General features: G+C 37.2%; 1 protein-coding gene across 1 annotated transcript in view; it reads left to right on the top strand.

Annotated features, from left to right (window-relative positions):
• LOC131078114 (large ribosomal subunit protein uL10) overlaps window positions 1-16,575 on the top strand; it is a 38,831-nt gene extending 22,256 nt beyond the window's left edge. The window contains exons 2-5 of the mRNA XM_058015785.2: window positions 15,140-15,208; window positions 15,299-15,397; window positions 15,632-16,024; window positions 16,137-16,575. Of these exons, the coding sequence (XP_057871768.2) occupies window positions 15,140-15,208; window positions 15,299-15,397; window positions 15,632-16,024; window positions 16,137-16,280 (705 nt within the window). The 3' untranslated portion in view covers window positions 16,281-16,575. The remainder of the gene's footprint in view (window positions 1-15,139; window positions 15,209-15,298; window positions 15,398-15,631; window positions 16,025-16,136) is intronic.
• Window positions 16,576-19,395: the final 2,820 nt, after the last annotated feature.

Here is a 19,395-nt window from a genome sequence, read left to right as displayed (position 1 = left end):
TAATCCCAACATTTATACAATAATCTTTAAACATATCAGAAGTGTATTCCCCCCAATTGTCTGTTCTTAAGGTTATGATTTTCTTACCTGTCATATTTTCTGCAAGAGCTTTGAATTCCTTAAATTTAGAAAGGATTTCTTCAAACTCTTTGTACCTCAGAAAATATATCCAGGTCTTCCTAGAGTAATCATCTACAAATATTACATAATATAAAAATCCCCCTAATGAGGGTACAGACATAGGTCCACCTAAATCAGAATGAACTAATTCTAATTCATTTTTTGGATTTACTGTTGCTAGAATTAAAAGACCCTTTAGTATTCTTTCCCAAGGCACACCCTTTGCAGGCTCCTTCAGATTTTTGACTTAGCTTGGGTAAGCCGATCACCATCTTCTCTATCTTAGGTAGGGCATGGAAATGAAGGTGCCCTAATCTTCTGTGCCAAAGTTCATTCGAATCTGGAGTCTCATGAATCAAGGCTAGAGGTGGAGTGGTGCAAAGGCTGTAGAGGCTCCCTTGTCTTGCTCCAATGGTGTGGGCTTTCTTGATGGGGGAGTTCTTTGGCCAAGCAAGTACCTTTCCTTCCATAAAGGTTAATTTGTAACCCTTATCTTCAAGTGCAGAAACTGAGACAAGGTTTCTCTTTATACCATGTACAAATAGAACTCCAGTCAACTGTAGGGATATGCCTAACTTTAGGTTGATATTTCAGGTTCCTATTCCCATAACTGGATAATTTGAGTCATCTCCAATTGTCACTTCTTCATTTGAACTTTCCACAAGTGTATCTAGGTGCTCACGAAATCCAGTGATGTGTCGAGATGCTCCGCTGTCAATCACCCATGTGTTGAAACTGGAGGTGACTTGACTTGAGAGGGCTGATTAGAAGACTAGCTTCTAGGAATTACTCCCTTTCTTAATTTCTGCCATTGAAGCTTGTTGTTTGATCCTGTCTGGACACTTCATTGCATAGTGCCCATATTGGTCACATTTGAAACATTGTACTTCAGAAATGTCTCTCTTCTTCTTTGAAGACCTCTTCCCATTTGAGCTGTTGTCCTTCTTTCTCTTAAAGTTCTTCTTCTTTCCTTTCTTGTGGGAATTAGAGTTTAGAACTTGAATGTCTTCATTACCATTGTTTTGTTTTATTCCTCTTGTGACAAGCCGAGATTCCTCTTGAATGCAATCGGTTTTCAATCCATCAAACTTAGGAAATTTAGAACGAGCACAGATTCCTTGATTGAACGATTCCCATGAGGTAGGAAGTCCATTTAGGGCCATCATAGCAAGTTCTTTTTTGTCTACTAGATGTCCGATAGTGGATAGTTGATCCCTAAGCTCAGTGATCCTCAAGAAATAGGATGTAACTGTTTCTCCTTTATTCATCTTTATATGGTGTAGTTGATTCTTTAGGGTGAAAGCCTTGTTAGTGTTGTTGATTTCATAAATGTCAACTAGTGCTTTGAACATCTGAAAGGCCGTCTCATATTTAGAAATAACTGGTACAATGTGGTCTCTTACTGAATCCACAATTATCTTAAGGGCCTTCTCACTGTCCTTGCTCCACTGCATTTTCTCTGTATCATCAGAGGGTTCAAGAATTTCACTTTTGACATGGAAGTCAATTTTATTTTCTTTCAAAACAAGCATGATTCTGAATTTCTAAGATACAAAGTTTGATTCTCCATCTAATCTATCTTCAGAACTAACTCTGGTTGCCATTAGGATTATGAGAATGTGATCTTAGTAAGAGCCTGGTGAAAGTTTATGAGATCGTTACAAAATTTTAATATGATCTTCCTTAACTTCGCTCTGATACCATGTTAAGTTCTTTCAAAATTCTGTGATCAAAATAGAAGAGATGGAGATATGATCTGAAAGTTGTATTTTATTTGCTATAGCATGTTTTAAAGATGCACCACACTTATCAATTTCGTTGTGTACATCCTCCTCAATGTAAGCATGCTATATAAGTGGATGAGGGTTTACGTAGTGAAGAGATATGTCTTCCCACGTGGGAAGACACATCTCTTCCCTACGTACCTCTCACCACAACATATAAACTAGTCACCGTTTACTTACCAGATCGGAAGGAGTGCGACTTGTTTGAGAATCGCTTTACCACCCGATACCATGAACGGTGTAACCGTTGGTCAAATGCGATAAGTTAACTTTGGTTTTATTTATCATTAGTTAACGTTAACATATTAGTATATGTAATCAAATATATATATATATCGGAAGCATGAAATAGTACGACCTACGTTACAAAATTAACATTAGTCACCATTTTATGTTATTTATATTTTATTATATGTCATTTCAATATTGTATTACATTGATAATATTTAACAATATTGTATCAGATTCTATTATCATTATCTTGTATCACATTAATAATATTAACTGTGTATCATATTATATTAGCAGCACCTTATTATATTATCATATTGTAATATACTAAACTGTATTATTGTATTAACCATATTAATTTTGTATTAGTAGTATTAATTGCATTAACCAAAATCGAGTTGTATTAATAATGTGAAACACCAACGTATGAATTCACCCTTATACCCATACTGTAATGTTTCCTGTGCAGTATGACTGCAGACTACCTTTTTCTCTGCCCATCTTCCAATCACCTTCTCTCCCGTATTCCTCTTATTTTCTTTCCACATGTTCCATCTGCCCTACGTAGGAGAGGGGTCATTGGTATTTATGACCATTGACTGGCTGCGTTTACTCCCATAGGGACCCGATCCTATTACGTGCCTCACTAAGATTCACCGGTCATGTCTATTCCTTCTAAATACAAATCGGTGCAAGAATATTAATTAGAACATTAATAACAAACATGGACATTGGTAACAAATAAACAAGGATATTAATTAATAAATTATTAAATTGTGGATAAATTTGTAAGTAATATAATATCAATAATAAACATTATAAATTTATAATATATATTTAGTTAATTATAAATTGTGGATAATTCTTTAACATTAATTTGGGAATAATAATAATAATCTTTTTAATAATAATAATGTATTGAAATGATTAAAGCAATTCATAAAATGAACAAATATATATATAAAATATATAAATGAACAAAATATACGGGACATTACATTAAAGCATTATCTAATTCAACTCACAAATATGCAACACTTAAGCTAGGACAATGGAAACCAAAACAATGCAAGCATTACCAATTACCTTGACCCAAGTCTTCTTGATGCTGTAAGCACATGGTGGTTGTGACCAAAGTTTTAGGACTCGAACTCAGCATGGATTCGGCAGCCCAAAATAGGACTTGGGGCTTGGCACAAACTCGGCAAAAACAAAACAAAACGTAGTTTCACAAAAAAAGGAAAGAAATTAGTGTATTTAGAGAACATAAAAGCCTAATTTGACTATCAATTTGTCACAATTCAAACATTATGCATGTCATATGATCTTCAAACACTCAATATTTGAAATTTCATATTTCATACTCAATAACTAGTAGGTATTTGGGAGTGAAGACCCTAATGTGTTTGAGGGGCAGCAGTGATAAGTTGCACAAGGTGTTAGATGTGAGAAAAACCCAATGATATAAGGGGTGCTTGTTTCCCCGTGGGCTGAAAGTGGGGGTTTGGGGGCTATGCCCCTTAATTCTTTTTTTGGATGATTGAAAATGGACAAGTTTGAGCCAAATTATGAAGAAAAAAAAACTTATTTTTTGCTGTTTTAGCATGCCTAGGTAGACCCAAGAGTCCTCGTCTAGAGCTCAAGAGTCTGACCTTGGGATTCAGTGATTCACAGGCCGAGACTTGGCAGGACTTGACTCGCGAGTCCTAGGCTAGTTGACTCGTCGAGCATTAGGACTCGTGAGTACTCGTCAAGTCCTAAAACATTGGTTGTGACGAAGGATTGATGTAGAAGACATTTGGATGTCAAGTGTAGAAAGTGCCAACATCACATTTCATTCAAGAGCGATTGTCAAATGGCTTGTGTAGGTCTTAATTTAAGTTTTTTTGGGAGGATGAATGGAGTGCTAGTATTGATTAGGGAGATCGAAGGCTCTCATTGCTTGAGATGCTTGGAGGCATAAGAGGCCTCCAAGTGGCATTCATGAAGTGGTGGTCAAAGGGGCTCCCAAGATTCAAGGGGAATCAAGGGTGGAGATTTGCATTGGAGGCAATGGATGATGGAGATCAAAAAGTAGATTTTTGGAATGATACAAAGATCTTGTCCCATGTTCCCAAATACTTCATATGTACATGTTGAATGGCACATGTACCAACTTGGGAATTTGAGCACACAATGCCTTGCTTAATCATTATTATGCATGTGAAAACAAGTAAAGAGGTTCACTGATTAGATTTACTCGACTACTGAAAAAATTATTAAATAGGGGAATTGAATAAATATTGAATTTTTTTTAATTTTTCGATGTGGATGAGATGGGTTTAACTTTAGACAAATAAATTTTTACATTTATTTATTTAAGATTGGATTATAGAAGAAGGGATGATTGGATGATTAATGTTAGATATAGGGTTGGATGGATAGTGATGAATAGTGATTTTATCAATTAAATAATAAAATTACTTTTTATGGCTGCGAACACATATGGTGGTCTGTTTGATGGAAAGATATCTGGTCTTGAAACAATTTAAATATTGGTTTAGAAATCGTTATTATGGTTTCCAGGAAGAAGAAGAATTTCCTCGGTTTGGTTCTGATATTCAAATAGAAACACGTTGGGTAACCCACGTCATACTCCCAGGAAAAGCTCGAACGACCTTCAAAAACTTTTTTAAGATCACAACCATGACTATCGTGTTCCAATCGTCTGTGTTTGCATTAATTGCAATTTCAACTCTACTAGTGATTGGTGTACCTATCGCACTTGCCTCTCCTAATGGTTGGTCAAGTAACAAAAATGTACTATTACCAAAATTTCCGGATGAATTGAGTAGGGCACTCGTATCTCTGATATTAACTTATCCTCCATAAGAGGAAATAGGCAATGGATGGATCAGAGACTATTCCCTGTGTAATCCCGAATGTTATCTGTTCCTGTACGTAGATTGAATAATACAATACAAGCAAAATTTCCTAGTGAGTCTTCTTTTGCTTCCAGTATCAATTTACCTACTAATACATCACCTGTTTCTATCCAAGATCCTATCATTACAAGGCTGTTTTCGTCCATATGACGAAGTAAGTAAGCATCTAAATGAGGTATTTCTCATGACTATTTGACTGGAGGTTTTATGGCAAATACTTCGTTGGCTCATTATTGCTGAGATAACGACCTACTTCTTCACGTTTGAATATTATTTCCTCCCATTCACTAAATAAAAAGTTACCCCATTTACCTAGATATGGCGTCTGAGTTTTAGTCTTGCCGTTCGTCTTATAGTAGTGCTATTATTTAATTGATTTTGGGAGGAAAATTGGAATAATTAATCAAATATAAATAATTTATTTTGTAATGCCTCTCGTGTTTGCATTTTGCCATTGCTTCATTGGAGGGTTTGGGGGCAGTTCTCATACAAGGATGGGCGAATGATTGCATATGAGTCTTGTAAGCTCAAGGATCATGAGCTGAACTACCCCACCCACGATTTGGATTTAGTGGCAGTTGTTCATGCGCTTGTGCATTGGAGGCATGTTCTCTTAGGTCATTGGTTTGAGTTGCATAGTGATCATCATAGTTTGTAGTACATCTTTACTTAGCTAAACCTTAATGCTAGGTAGCATTGCTGAATGGAGTTTCTTTGTGAATATGATTTTGATGTCCACTACATCCAGGGCAAGGAGAACATTGTCGCAAATGCTTTGAGTAGGAGGAGACATGAGATCTTGGTGTAGATTTGCGGAGTCATATCCTTGAGGCACTTCTTGGTGATACTTTGTATTAGGAGGTGAGGGCGGAGATTGAGTTTGGGAGAGCCCTTGAGGGCATGTTTTCAAGTTACTCCTAGGAGTTAAATGGACTTCTCTGACATCTTGGTCGTATCTGTTGAATTTTGTAACACAAGCATTGTAGGATCAATTGACAAACTAGAACATCGTCCACAAATGCGAGTAGCAAGAAAAATATGCCATATTCCTCAAAAGCAAAGATTAGCTTAAGTGAATAAAGTAATTAAAGGACCTAAATAATAAATAATAGATAATTGTTCTAATTACTCCAACACCCCCCCTTAAGATACTCCCCCCTTAAGATAAACTTAGGGAGTAACTAAAAAGCTAAAGATGAATGCAAAATGCATGCATTAATGAGTCCCGGCAACAAAGGCCTGATCAGGTACTCGTGTACAAACCAAGGCAAAGCAATGCAAGTCTCACAAACGGAGAAAAGGAGAAAAACTAGTGGGAAAAAAAAATCTTCTCCAAAAGAGAGAAAAGAGAATGAAGGATTAAGAAGCCTCCAATAAAATAATGTTCCCAAATAATAGGAACATGAAGAACATCTTTGAAGCACAAAAAAGCTATAGACAATTGTGAAACAAAGATATTGTTACAGTACTGAATGAAGAACCTCCTCTTAACAAAGATGATTTGGACCAAGAAGACAACAATTTGCATGAGTGCTCCCAACGACACTACTCAAATAATTAGATGGCAAACGAAGGCAAACATTTGGCAGTTGAAGATACAAATGGCACATGAATTTGCACGAGTGACCCCAATGACACTAGTCAACCATGCAAGAATAATTTGCTAGTCGAAAATACAGGTGCCAATAGTCTAAAGAACATTGATCAACATAAGATGGAAGGTTGCCTCCACAAAACTGGAATGCAAGAGTGTCTATATGGTAAAAGCTCCATCTCACCGAAATACAACCATTGCATCTAGCTAGTAAATAGGAACAAATATTGAATACATAGCTCACTCCAAAGCGAAACCAAGGATACTCACCGGACAAAGGTGTGATGGCAAAATCAAAGGCACTACACAAACCCCCATGACACTTTATAATACAGTGCTTGTACAAAATAAGGCACAATAGAATGTGCAAAATCCCCAAAAAGCATACACAAAAGTGAGACTTTATCTTTGTGTCTAGAAACAAAAAGTGCATTAAAAGGATGCTCAAAATGTCCAAATAGGGCAAAGTGCTCGAAATACTTGTAGAAGAACTCAAGAGAAGCCATCCAATGCAAACATAAAGTTTTCAGAAGCCGAAAAGAGCATGTTATCAGCCATAAGGTGAAAAACACAAATGACTTGCTTGGGGCAAAAACTGAAAACAATGACAACAAATTTGGATGGAGGATTCTGAAAGCTTTTTGACGATATGTGAAAGGTGAAAAATGGAGCTCGTTTGCTCAAGTTATGGCCCAGGAAGCGCAAAAAACAAGGCTGACTTTGGAGGCCTATAATAGTCACCAGGAGTACAAAACCACCACCATGAATAGATTGGTGTCGGAACCAGCTTTTCGACGATATCTCGTTTGCCAACTCTGTATGATGAAGTTATGGGCAAAACATTTAAGGTAGGTAAATGGCTTGGAGCACAAATTAGGTGATGATGTGGCATCCGTTTTGATGACATCATGCTGACATCAGCAATAAAAATGCTCAGAATATACCTTCTCATTGAGAAAAAATACCCCTTTGTTGGAAAAAGATTCTTTGGAATATTCTCCAAGATTCCTTGTCTCTAGCTAAATTTAGAGGAGGGATGCTAAAAATAGTGGAAGGGCCTAATTTAGTGTAAAAGCTTCAAAAAGCAAGCTGATGTCAGCTTTTGTACCTATGTACAAACTGATGGGATGGCTTGTAGGTCGTTGTCCCTTGATTTGCCTTTTTTTTAATAAAAAATTAAGCCCTCTTTTTGATTTTTTGTTGACTTGCACAAAAAAACTTTGAGCCTTTTGTAAAAACGCACCCCACATGGAATTTGATTTTTTTTTTTGAAATCAAAAGGGCAGCGATGAAATTTTTTTAGACCTACGTGATGTGAAGATACAAATTTGCAGGTATGGTATGGATCCACCCTCGTGAAACATGCCACAAAAATGTTTCGCCAAAAAATTTTTAGATTTCTAATTTTGATGTTTTGGGAAGTTTTTTTGGGCGTTTTGAGCGCAATGGTGACCTTTGTTTTGCTCCAAAGTGCTTAGAATTTTCAGCTACACCCAGATTTTGCCTCGATTTTTTTTGCCTTCAACCAAATTGACCCAAAATTTTAATTGCTCGGGTTTTGTTGAAACGACAATTGATTTTAGGGTTTTTCGACGCTGTGGACACAATGGTGATGTCCGTTTTGCTCCAAAGTTGAAAAAAAAATCGCCTAGCACCAAATCCACAAAAATAACAAATCTGTGACTGCAACATTTATGAGTAAAGAAATCCTCAAAGCTTGAGAAGGGGTTTGTCAAATTTGCACTCTAATACCATGTTGAATTTTGCAACACAAGCACCCACAAGATCAAACGACAAATAAAAACACCTTCCACAAACGAGAGTTGCACAAATGAATGCTATATTACTTAAAAGCAAAGAAAACAAAATAAATTACAATGCATAATGATGTGCTTTTTATAGAGAGCACAGATTCCCTAAGCTAAAAATAGGAGAACTAAAGAAAAAGCATGAGGAGCTAAATGAAGCTCAACTACAACTAAACTAAAGTGAAGCTAATATTAGCCTAGTTAAATAAAAGCTAAAAAGTATCTAAGGAACATTTTATATTGAGACCCAATGTTTGCTTCAACATTCTGGACTTCCTTATAGCTTGCATCATGTGCCTAACTTAATTTTAGTTCTGCATACCATCCTGAGACCGACAAAGAGAGTTAATCAGGTTCTTGACGATATGCTTCGTATGTCATGGACTAGTAGTCTCGATGGGTGGACTATTTGTACTTGATAGAGTTTGCGTATAATAATGGGTATCGTAGTTCTATTGGCATGTCACCTTTTTAGGCTTTGTATGGTCGACCATGTCGTACCTCGTTGAGTTGGGATCGTTTAGAGGATTGAGTCCTTTTGGGTCCTATGATGCTGCAAGATATGAAGCAGGTAGTTTGTAGAAGAGAGCATTTGTCCGCAGCTCAAGATCGACAAAAGTATGCCGATGCCCATAGGTTGGATTGCCAGTTCTTGGTAGGTGATTGTGTATTCTCAAGATTGCATCCTTGGAAGAGCCCCATTTGTCATAGGAAAGGCTCTAAGTTTGCGCCGTGTTTTGTTGGACCTTTTGAGATCCTAGAGAGGTTTGATCTTGTTGCCTATTGCCTTGCCTTGCCACCCAACCTATCTTGCATCCACAATGTGTTCCATGTTTCAATGCTTAGATAGTATATTCCCGATGTGACACATGTTCTTGATTGGGGTGCTTTATAGGTCGAGGATGAGCAACTTTCTTTGGAGCCCATGAGCATCCTTCAGCATTGGAGGTTGACTCTCAGGGGTCGAGATAGAGAGAAGGTAAGGGTCCAATGGGACCCTAATGATGAAACTTCAACTACTTGGGAGGATGCTTTCTGGTTGAGTGATTTATACCCCTATCTTTTTGCAGGCTTCTAGGAGTAAGCCTAGTCCTAGGGGGGAGGATGCAATGCCTCCTGTGTTTGCAATCTGCCATTGCTTCATTCTCATTTGATATTGACTTTGTTTATGATACACTTGGATTGTGCATATGTTATTCTTTTGTATTGGCATCCACTTGGTGCACCCTGCTTACAGTTATATTCTTTGATTGTGTAGATATCACCACAAATGTTGATAGTTGGTTATACATGTAGATTCAGTGATGATCATATAAGCTTGATAATGATATGATGATATGACTTGATGTTATATGATGACATATCGATTATACTATGATGGTACTTTGATAATATTATTAATGATGATGTGGTTTTATGATTGATTTGATGAGATGATATGTTATCGACCATGTTCTTTTGTGACCCCGATTGGGAAATGATTATTTGTGTTTTAGTTATAGTTATATTATGTATATGTGCATAGTTAGTCATTTGTAAATTGTCCCTTCAAGGAACCCTAGAGGATATAAACAAAATACACATAGAATGCATGGAATTTTTTTTTTTGAAGTAATTAAGTGTGAACATAAATTACATATATGAGAATAATGCTCAAACCTTAAGATTAGGTCAAATTGTTGTTAACCAATAGTGCACATGCAAAAGACTAAACACTTGAAACTTCAACTGAACAAGGGGAAAGATCTCCAAAACCCTAGGACAAGGTCACTGGGGTGATTAGGGTCACACAAGGTCATCCTCGAAGTTGCAAGACTTGATTCGACAAACAAGACCACTCTTTAGGTCCTAGGTGTCACCGATGAGCTTTGATGAAATCCTAATTGCACTCAAACTCCCCTGACACCATCCAAACTCATCATAAGCCAACAAAAGACCCCTTTGAGGGTTCCTAGGTGTCACTACCTTCGTAACACATGTGAAATGGAGTCGAATTGGCACATCTAACTCTTGGAAAGCCTGTCGGATTGAACAGGAAAACATGGGCTCTTACATTGGACACAAGAGCCCCAAAAGGACACCTGTGTATTTTGAGGACACATGCGTGGCACACTATAGTCCCCAACTCACGCATTAGTTCATGATACGCACTAGTGTCCCATTTTTCTGCTATAGTCCTTCGTATTGATGAACTTGCATTGTCATCCTTTGAAACATACATTTGTCTGAACCAGTGAGCTTCCTGATTGGATAGGTTGGACCCTTGGACACCTCAAACTCCTTGGTGAAGTCGAAATGTCCTCACAACACTTGAAGCAAGAGAATTGGACAAAAAGTTGTGAAGACAAGATAGGGAAAGTGTCATCGGGTCACTGGTGAGGTCTTCAAGACCAGTTGGGATCCGGGTTGACCCAAAATGTACTCTATTTGCTCTAAAATTCCCTAAACCAAAACCAATGCCTTAGGGATGACCAAATCAACTAGGGACCACATTGGGACACCTTTTGGATCATCCTGAATGAGCTCTGAATGACTCCAAGTCGCTCAAAACTACACCAAAATGGTTAACTCTCGACAACATTAGGAGATGACTATATCAACCTCTGAGTCTACTCTAGACACATTTATGTTCATTTTAAAGCACCAATTAAAGTGTTTTCATGATAATAACATGATTCATCAAGAAATGCGTAAGATACAAATCCATGGTTTGTGCTCGATTCCAACATCGATGCATATAAATCTAGTTTAATACATATCAATTATGTTCAATTACATCAATCTCCACTTGGAGTGTTTAATATACATATCATCAATGATTACAATGCTTATTTCAATATACATTTGAATTATAACTTGCAAGAATAGATGAAAGAGAAAGAACATGTGTTGAGGGAGGTGGAAGTGCTCTCTGAGGTGATCATGAATTGAGTCCATCGGTCCCCAACGGTGGTTTGCAATGCCACCCGACCACGTGGAACCCATAGGTCCACCCCATCGTGCTTGTGGAGATAGTTCCATATTGTCAATCAAAGTATACAAGGGGGATGATAGGCTCACACATGCCATACACGATGCATACATGACACAAGTAATGGAACAATATAGTGCAACATCAATAGAGAAGGATGATACCAAGTCATGAATCCACATAGGGTCACTACTTTAAAGCTACACAAGGCATTAGATTCTAGAGTGCAGTGGAGGAAGTGTCATCGTATGTGCTCATGGGGACACACCATATGGAACCAAGCATTCTCTCATATGGACGAGAAGGACGATCGTGCAATCCTTGTGCTACATGAGTAGGCATGTCTCTTCCAACAAGTCCCAACGCTCCATGTGCGGGCGCGCCTTTCATCGTATGTGCTCATGGGGATGCACCATATGGAACCAAGCATTCTCTCATACAGATGAGAACAACGATCACACAATCCCTGTGCTACATGAGTGGGCATGTCTCTTTGCACAAGTCCCAACGCTCCATGTGCGGGCATGCCTTTCATTGTATGTGCTCATGGGGACGCACCATATGGAACCAAGCATTCTCTCATACGGATGAGAATGACGATCACACAATCCCTATGCTACATGAGCGGGTATGTCTCTTTGCACAAGTCCCAACGCTCCATGTGCGGGCATGCCTTTCATCGTATGTGCTCTTGGGGACGGACCATATGGAACCAAGCATTCTCTCATGTGAATGAAAACAATGATCACATAATCCTTGTGTGAGTGGGCATGCCTCTTCGCACAAGTCCCAACGCTCCATGTGCGAGCATGCCTTCCCAAAACACCCTTGGTGTTGTGATAGCGCTCAAGGCGTGCTCAAGGAACCAATTATCTTGTTATTTGTTTTAACCCAAGTCTATTGTTATGTTATCACTTGATTACAAAACTCCCCAAACACGAATGCCAAGCGTACCACTTTCAGATGAGGGACACAAGTGGGAGCCACTCCCTAGACTCACTCTAGAACTAAGCTCATGCCATATCTAAATGCAAGACATCTCAAATACATCAAATTGTCTCAATTGCAAAATGCCATTTTCATACATAAGCAAGACATACTCAATTGGGCACAACACCAAGAGAACGGATCCCAATTGATCCCTTATCAAAATTCACATATATGTTATCATGATTCCATAATAGAATATCATCTCAAAATCATCAAAACAACTTTTCAATAATTCCCAAGTTTGGACCAAAAACCAGTCACAAGGCCAATTACCATTGATGAATGAATGAATGAAAGATTTTAATGACGTCCATGAGACTAAATAGTCTATGGGACCAAGACAAACGCCCTTAACTGATGGACCTCAAAAAGCTTGAAATTTCAAAGTGCATAAAATGAAAATGCAAGAATAGCCTTTTGATTCTAATCAACTCAACAATACAATACTCCCTCGATTTGTCATTTCAACATCCCAAAGAGAATTGAACAGCATAACCTCATATATACTCGTAATTTCCAAATTTGGTTCATACAAATCATATGATCATCCAAATGGAGAGATTTAAATTGGAAGAATACTTTAATTCAACAATTCATTTGCAACAAACTAAAAATCAATTCAATTGAAAAACAAAGGAGGAATTTGAGTTCCTACGTCGAACTTGACCAAATCTTCAAATTGACAATGCTAATCATACACACTGGTTGAGGATGAATCCTTTGGACAGCCGGGAGAATTCACCAAGACAAATCTTTTGAGCCACTATTCACAAAAATCTCCAAGAAAATCTCCCAAAATCAACCAATCAAATTCCCAATGTAGAGTTTTTGAGAGCACAGGAATGAAAAACAGACTTATGAAAAAGAGCTCCCATTTCATAACTTTTTGAAGTGAGAATAAACTAATATAAAAATCAAATGAAAACTTAAATATCAAATAAACCCCCAAATGACCTCTATAGACAAATCATGCAATTCTCAACAATTCAAATACATATAAGACACATTTCACATTTAATTATTAATTCAGCTCAATAATGTTAAATTATCATTAATATACACATTAAAATGATGACAATTTACAAATGACTGACTATGCACAAACAGTCGTTACGGGTCTTGCACACTAATGTATTAGGGTAACCGGACATTACCGAAACAGTGACCGGGATGTGTAACCATATTTAATTAGAAAAATTGTCCAAATTAGGAACAATGGTTAGGGCTGGGTGACATAAATGGCTAGTGTGCTATCTCCTATAACCACCATTAGGAAAATAGGCACGCTCAGACCTGTGGAGCTGTATTGGCATCAACCAAAACACAACAAATACTTGTGCATATATACATAATATAACACAACCGAAACACATATATAATCATTCTCCAATCAGCTCACAAAACAACATGGCCAGTAACATATTATCTCATCAAATCAATTATAACATAGTCAATACATGATCCTGGAACCACATCATCATTAATATAATCAAAGTACCATCATGGTAAAATCCATATGTCATCATATAACATCATGCCATATCATCATATCATTATCATGCATATATGATCATCACTGTATCTACATGGGTCAAAAAATATAACTGTAAGCAGGGTGCACCGCGTGGATGCCAATAGAAAAGAATAACATACGCACAATCCAAGTGTATCATAAACAGAGTCAATATCGGATCAAAATGAAGTAATGGCAGAATGGACCTGTAGAGTTCACCCTATCTCCTCCCACCCACCCTTATTATTCTAAGGTGCGGATACCCAAACAAGCACGCAAGGCCCAAACCTAAAGTACGTGCTTCATTTGCCAAATAATCAAAAAGAGGGGCCGTTCCCGTCAACAATAGAATAGAGGGCTACCCACCCACCCCAAACCCACCCCCCCATTATAGCAATCTGTAGGGGGGGGATCTGAATTGGGAATCTGAGGGGGGGCCTCGAGAAAGGGGGCCCCGGATACCGGCTGCTGGCTGCTATCATAGGGGAGTTTAGTTATAGTAGGGGGGAAACTAGTTAATGTAAAACATGGGAGGCATTACATATTTGATTAATTATTGAGGAAATGATGAGTGATTAGCTGAACTGATTGATAATTTGTTAATTTTAGGTGTTTACAGAGTGAATTTCATGCTTGTTATAGGGCTTCATTGCTGGTGGATGCACATGAAATAAATCCTGAATAACACACCTGTATAGTTGCCTGGAGCAAGTTCCATTTTAAATTTTTTTGGTCTAGTGTCAGTACCTTGCAACAGATTGAATGGGAATATGTAAGACATTGAGTGAATGTCGTGCTTGTTATAGGGCGTCATTGCTGGTGCATGCACATGAAATAAATCCCAAGTAACACCTGTAAATAAAGTCTAAGAAGCCTGCATCATTTAGAGGTTCAAGAAGTTCAGAAAAATACACTAAATACCAAAATCATCATGCTTGAGATGACAAAATTGTAGCTGAAGACTAGCTACTGCTACATCTTGACCACATTGTCATAGATGTTGTATCCTGATAAGTGGGAATAATCTATGCTTTCATTATTGTTCATATCAAAACAAATAATCAAGTTAATTTGTTCAAATATCTTCTGGAGATATCACTAAGAATGGTTTGTAGATTTGTTTCTGTTATCTCTCTCCAACAAATTGTTTAAAATCTGAATCTGATTAAAGCTGCGTTTCTGACATAGTTGCTGTTTTACATAGGGAAATGTTGGTCTTATTTTCACAAAAGGTGACTTGAAGGAGGTGCGCGAGGAAGTAGCAAAATATAAGGTATGCTTGTATTTGGTTATGGACTCTGTGTTTTGGTATTAGCTACTTTATTCACCAAAACCTTGTGGACCTTTCACGTTCTATTTCAAGGTTGGAGCTCCAGCACGTGTGGGTTTGGTTGCTCCTGTTGATGTGGTTGTTCCCCCTGGAAACACTGGTCTAGATCCATCTCAGACTTCTTTCTTCCAGGTTTGAACATATCTGCCAGCAATTTGCTAAATGCTTAATTTTCTTGATAGCTTGCAAAATACTACAATTAATGTTTTTAGCTGAAAATCATCAATTTGAAGCACAATTATAGTACTTTCCTTATTTTAAGACAATAAGGGATAGCCTGAATTCATCAACAAAGTGCTTAGGAAGGAAGCATATCATTTTTTCTAGATGTTGTATGTGAACCTTATATTTTACCATTCCATACAGGTGTTAAACATTCCAACAAAAATTAACAAGGGTACTGTCGAAATTATAACACCTGTAGAGCTTATTAAGAAGGGAGATAAAGTCGGTTCTTCTGAGGCAGCTTTGCTTGCCAAACTTGGTATTCGCCCATTTTCATATGGGCTTATTGTACAGACTGTATATGACAATGGATCAGCATTTGATCCCGCTGTTCTTGATCTTACAGAAGATGATTTAATTGAGAAAATTTCTGCTGGTATTTATAATGTGGCAGCACTTTCTCTGGCTGTCAATTATCCTACATTAGCAGCTGCTCCACATGTATTCATTAATGGTTACAAGAATGTTTTAGCTGTTGCAATTGCAACTGACTATTCCTTCCCACTGGCAGAAAAAGTGAAAGAGTATTTACAGGTGAATTTAGAACCTGATTTTTGCTGAGCATTTATCTGAAATCTTACTATGGCCTTATAGATGCCATTTTATTTGTTCACAATTTTGATCAAATTCGGTTCTTCTTATTTAGGATCCAAGCAAATTTGCTGTTACTGTTGCCCCAGTTGCTACAGAATCTGCTGCTCCTGCTGCACGTGCTCCGAAGGAAGAGGAAAAGAAACCCGAACCAGAAGAGGAGTCTGATGATGACATGGGTTTCAGTCTATTTGATTAGAATATTTTTTCAGAGTTTGTTTGGGTTGACTTGCTATAAACAGGTCAAGTCAAAGAGAATTTTGTTTTTAGGGAATTTTAGTATTCTTCGGATTTGTTGTTGCATATCATTATAAGCGGAGTTGGTATTAGTTGCCAAGTGGGGGTGTATGAATGCTTCCTCTTAAATTTTGAAGCTAAAAGGAATCATTCAATCCTTAATTTTTAAATGTTCTATCAGTCTTTTATGTCTTGGAAAAATTAAATCTTGTAAAATGGAATCAAACTACCAAAAGTGCTTGGATCATATTTTTCAATGTTGTAGTTTTTGCTTTTTTGCGGAACTCAATCCTATTTATAGCCTAGATTAAATATAGCTACTGTGATTAATTTGTGATTTCAGTTGATAATAGTTACTCTTCTTGCATATTTCATAGATTGTACTAGCCTATTAGGTACTATGTTAACCGCTTGATATTGCAATACTAAATTTTTATAAGATCCATTTTTTGTTTTTTTTAATATTTTTGTTTTGAGATAAACTAGAACAAGTTAATTTGAAAATATATGACCCATCAACTCAACCTTGGCACATAAGTTGTTTCAAGAATTTGGAGAATCTAGATGAAGTTTGTTTGGTTGAGTTGATTGTAGTTCATTAATAAAAATCTTTAAGTAACATTTTAAAGAGTTTGTTCCCTCTTTGAGAATAGATTTCTTTTTTAGCAAAGGGCATTATTTGGTGGCATGACTTATCGGAGGTAGGAAAGGTGATGTGCTTTATTAGGCACAACTAGATAGTCAATAGTCAATAGAAATATCAGAAATGCTTCTTTGTGGAAATTATTGATGCAAGTTACTTTGATCTATGATTCGCAGCTGGGCTTCATGTGGCAGATATTTTGTTAATATATAAAATGTGACCATGTAGGCCCGATGTTCCTTTCAATCACAGGTTTGGCCTTTAAAGAGTTGTAGGCATTTTGAAGATGATGAAAAAGATGATTGAGGATTGCTTTTCTCTATTTTTGATTAGGGTAAAACAGGTTTTGAAGGGGCCCCGAAACCCTTTACAAACAAGGAGCTGCCATCGAGAAATAGACTAGACAGCCTGACAGCCAACCATAGGTTTTAGAAAGAACTTGAAACCTTTTGGACTTACGGGCATCCAGATCCCAGAACATAGGCTGCAAAAGACATAAAGAGATAAACACAACCACCACAACACATCAAACACCAACCAAACATCAAGAATAAAACATTACAAACCAGGCTAGTAGAAACAAACGGTCTAAATCAGCAAACAATAGACCTCATAAAACACAAATCAAGGGTTTATCAGGTACCTTCAGCCAAACAAAAGGGTTTTCCTAGGCTCCCAGAATCTGTAATAGCATCTCCAGGCCACACAAAACCAAACCTGGACTTAACCAAAAACAACAATTGGCCAAATTGGGCCCTTGAAAACTTCCAGCATCAAGCCTGTCCCTGGCAAGAACAAAAGACATAGGGTTTTTCTAGGTTCCCTCAACCATGATAGTGAGTTTTACAAGGCTCCCACAAATTGAAGTAGGGTTTTTCCAGGCTCTCTCAACCATGAGTGTGGGTTTTACAAGGCTCCCACAACCTGAGGGTTTTACAAGACTCCCACAAGGTCCCCACAAGCCGATTTGGGTTTTGAACTGGCTACTGATGCTTTTCTCTGTTATTCATACTATCAAAGCTCAAAGTTCTTGGTTGGTAGGTGCTTTTCAATGACCAGCTGACAAATACAAGGATTCCAAACGTGACATTCATATGTGCTTTCCACCATGAGTGTTTTTTGTTTGGGCACACTCTTTTGTTAGATTGTGGCACATGGTAAGTTCTATTTTCATTGTCTCCAAAAGCTCTACTTTCAACGGATATAAATTTTCCTTCAAGGGAAACAAATGATAGTTTGATGGCTTCAGTAGAATAGATTTGCTTGTCATTTTGGACTAAATGGCAATTCAGCTTTGTGTCGGGTGATAAGTATTTTGAATACACATTGATGCTTGATGTGGGATCCTACTTTCAAATGTTAGTCCCAAAGTTTTAGGAGGTGGAGTAATCCATAACAACTTTTTTTGGTGCTCACATGTTACTTGCAAATTGTTGTGATTTGCATACGTGGCCCATGTTGCTTTTGGCAAATGTGGGCCCACTTTTTTGTTTTCTATGTTTGTTTGGGTTTTCTTTCTTCTAGGTTTTCCTTTATCCTTTAAGTGATGAATTTGTTTATAAAAGGTTTGGATAGTTTGCCTTAGTAAAATTTCAAATTCAAAGTCTTTTGTTGGATTATTGGGTCCAGATCTCTCAAAGTTTTTTTCTCAATTGTGTTAAGTGTTTGAAATCTTTGTTCAAAGAGAACGTGCATACTTCTAAGGCACATTCAGACCCTTGGATTAATGTCCATACCTTTTGATGCCTAGTATTTTTTTTGCAACGTGTTTTTGAATGGTTAAAATGCTGATTTCTTTTTAAACTTAGTTTTGTGGGGTATCAATGTGGAACTAGACCCAAGATAATGTCACTCAATGATAATACAAACGTTTGGCCCATTCTTGCATCTTTTTTTAACAATTTGATAAAGGGTAAAAAATGGTGAAAATGTGAAGGGTTTTCAAAGGAGCAAACTTCTTAAAAATACAATCTTATATCGTGACATCCTTAGATCCGTTGTGTTTGTGTTCAAATGGGTTTCATTTGAAATTGCACAAAAAATCTTTTAAAAGGTTTTGCTTGTGGAATATTGTACATTGACATTCTCTATTTGTCATCCTACACCACTTTCTCACAAATTAGAACAAAGACATGAAAAATAGAGAAATTGAAATCTTGGGCTTTCACTTAGCTTTTGGAAATTACAATTTAAACCTAAATGTCAACAACCCTTTCCAATCTCGCATTTGTTACAAAAGTGATACATTTGTTGTGTAATTGATTTGGAATTAGTGTTTACTGTTGGTCTTCAATCTCATGTTCTTATATCTAGACCTAAGTCAAATTATCACATAAAGATTAAGAAAGTGGAATATTGATAAAACATATATTATAGTACTACGACAGGGTTAAGGACATTTGATTAGTATTTAAACCTCTAGTCCTATTCCACA

Source organism: Cryptomeria japonica, chromosome 3 (assembly GCF_030272615.1).
Source record: "Cryptomeria japonica chromosome 3, Sugi_1.0, whole genome shotgun sequence".
In the NCBI taxonomy this organism is placed as follows: domain Eukaryota; kingdom Viridiplantae; phylum Streptophyta; class Pinopsida; order Cupressales; family Cupressaceae; genus Cryptomeria; species Cryptomeria japonica.
Note: the sequence above shows the minus strand (reverse complement) of the source record. Positions and strands in the feature narration are given on the sequence as shown.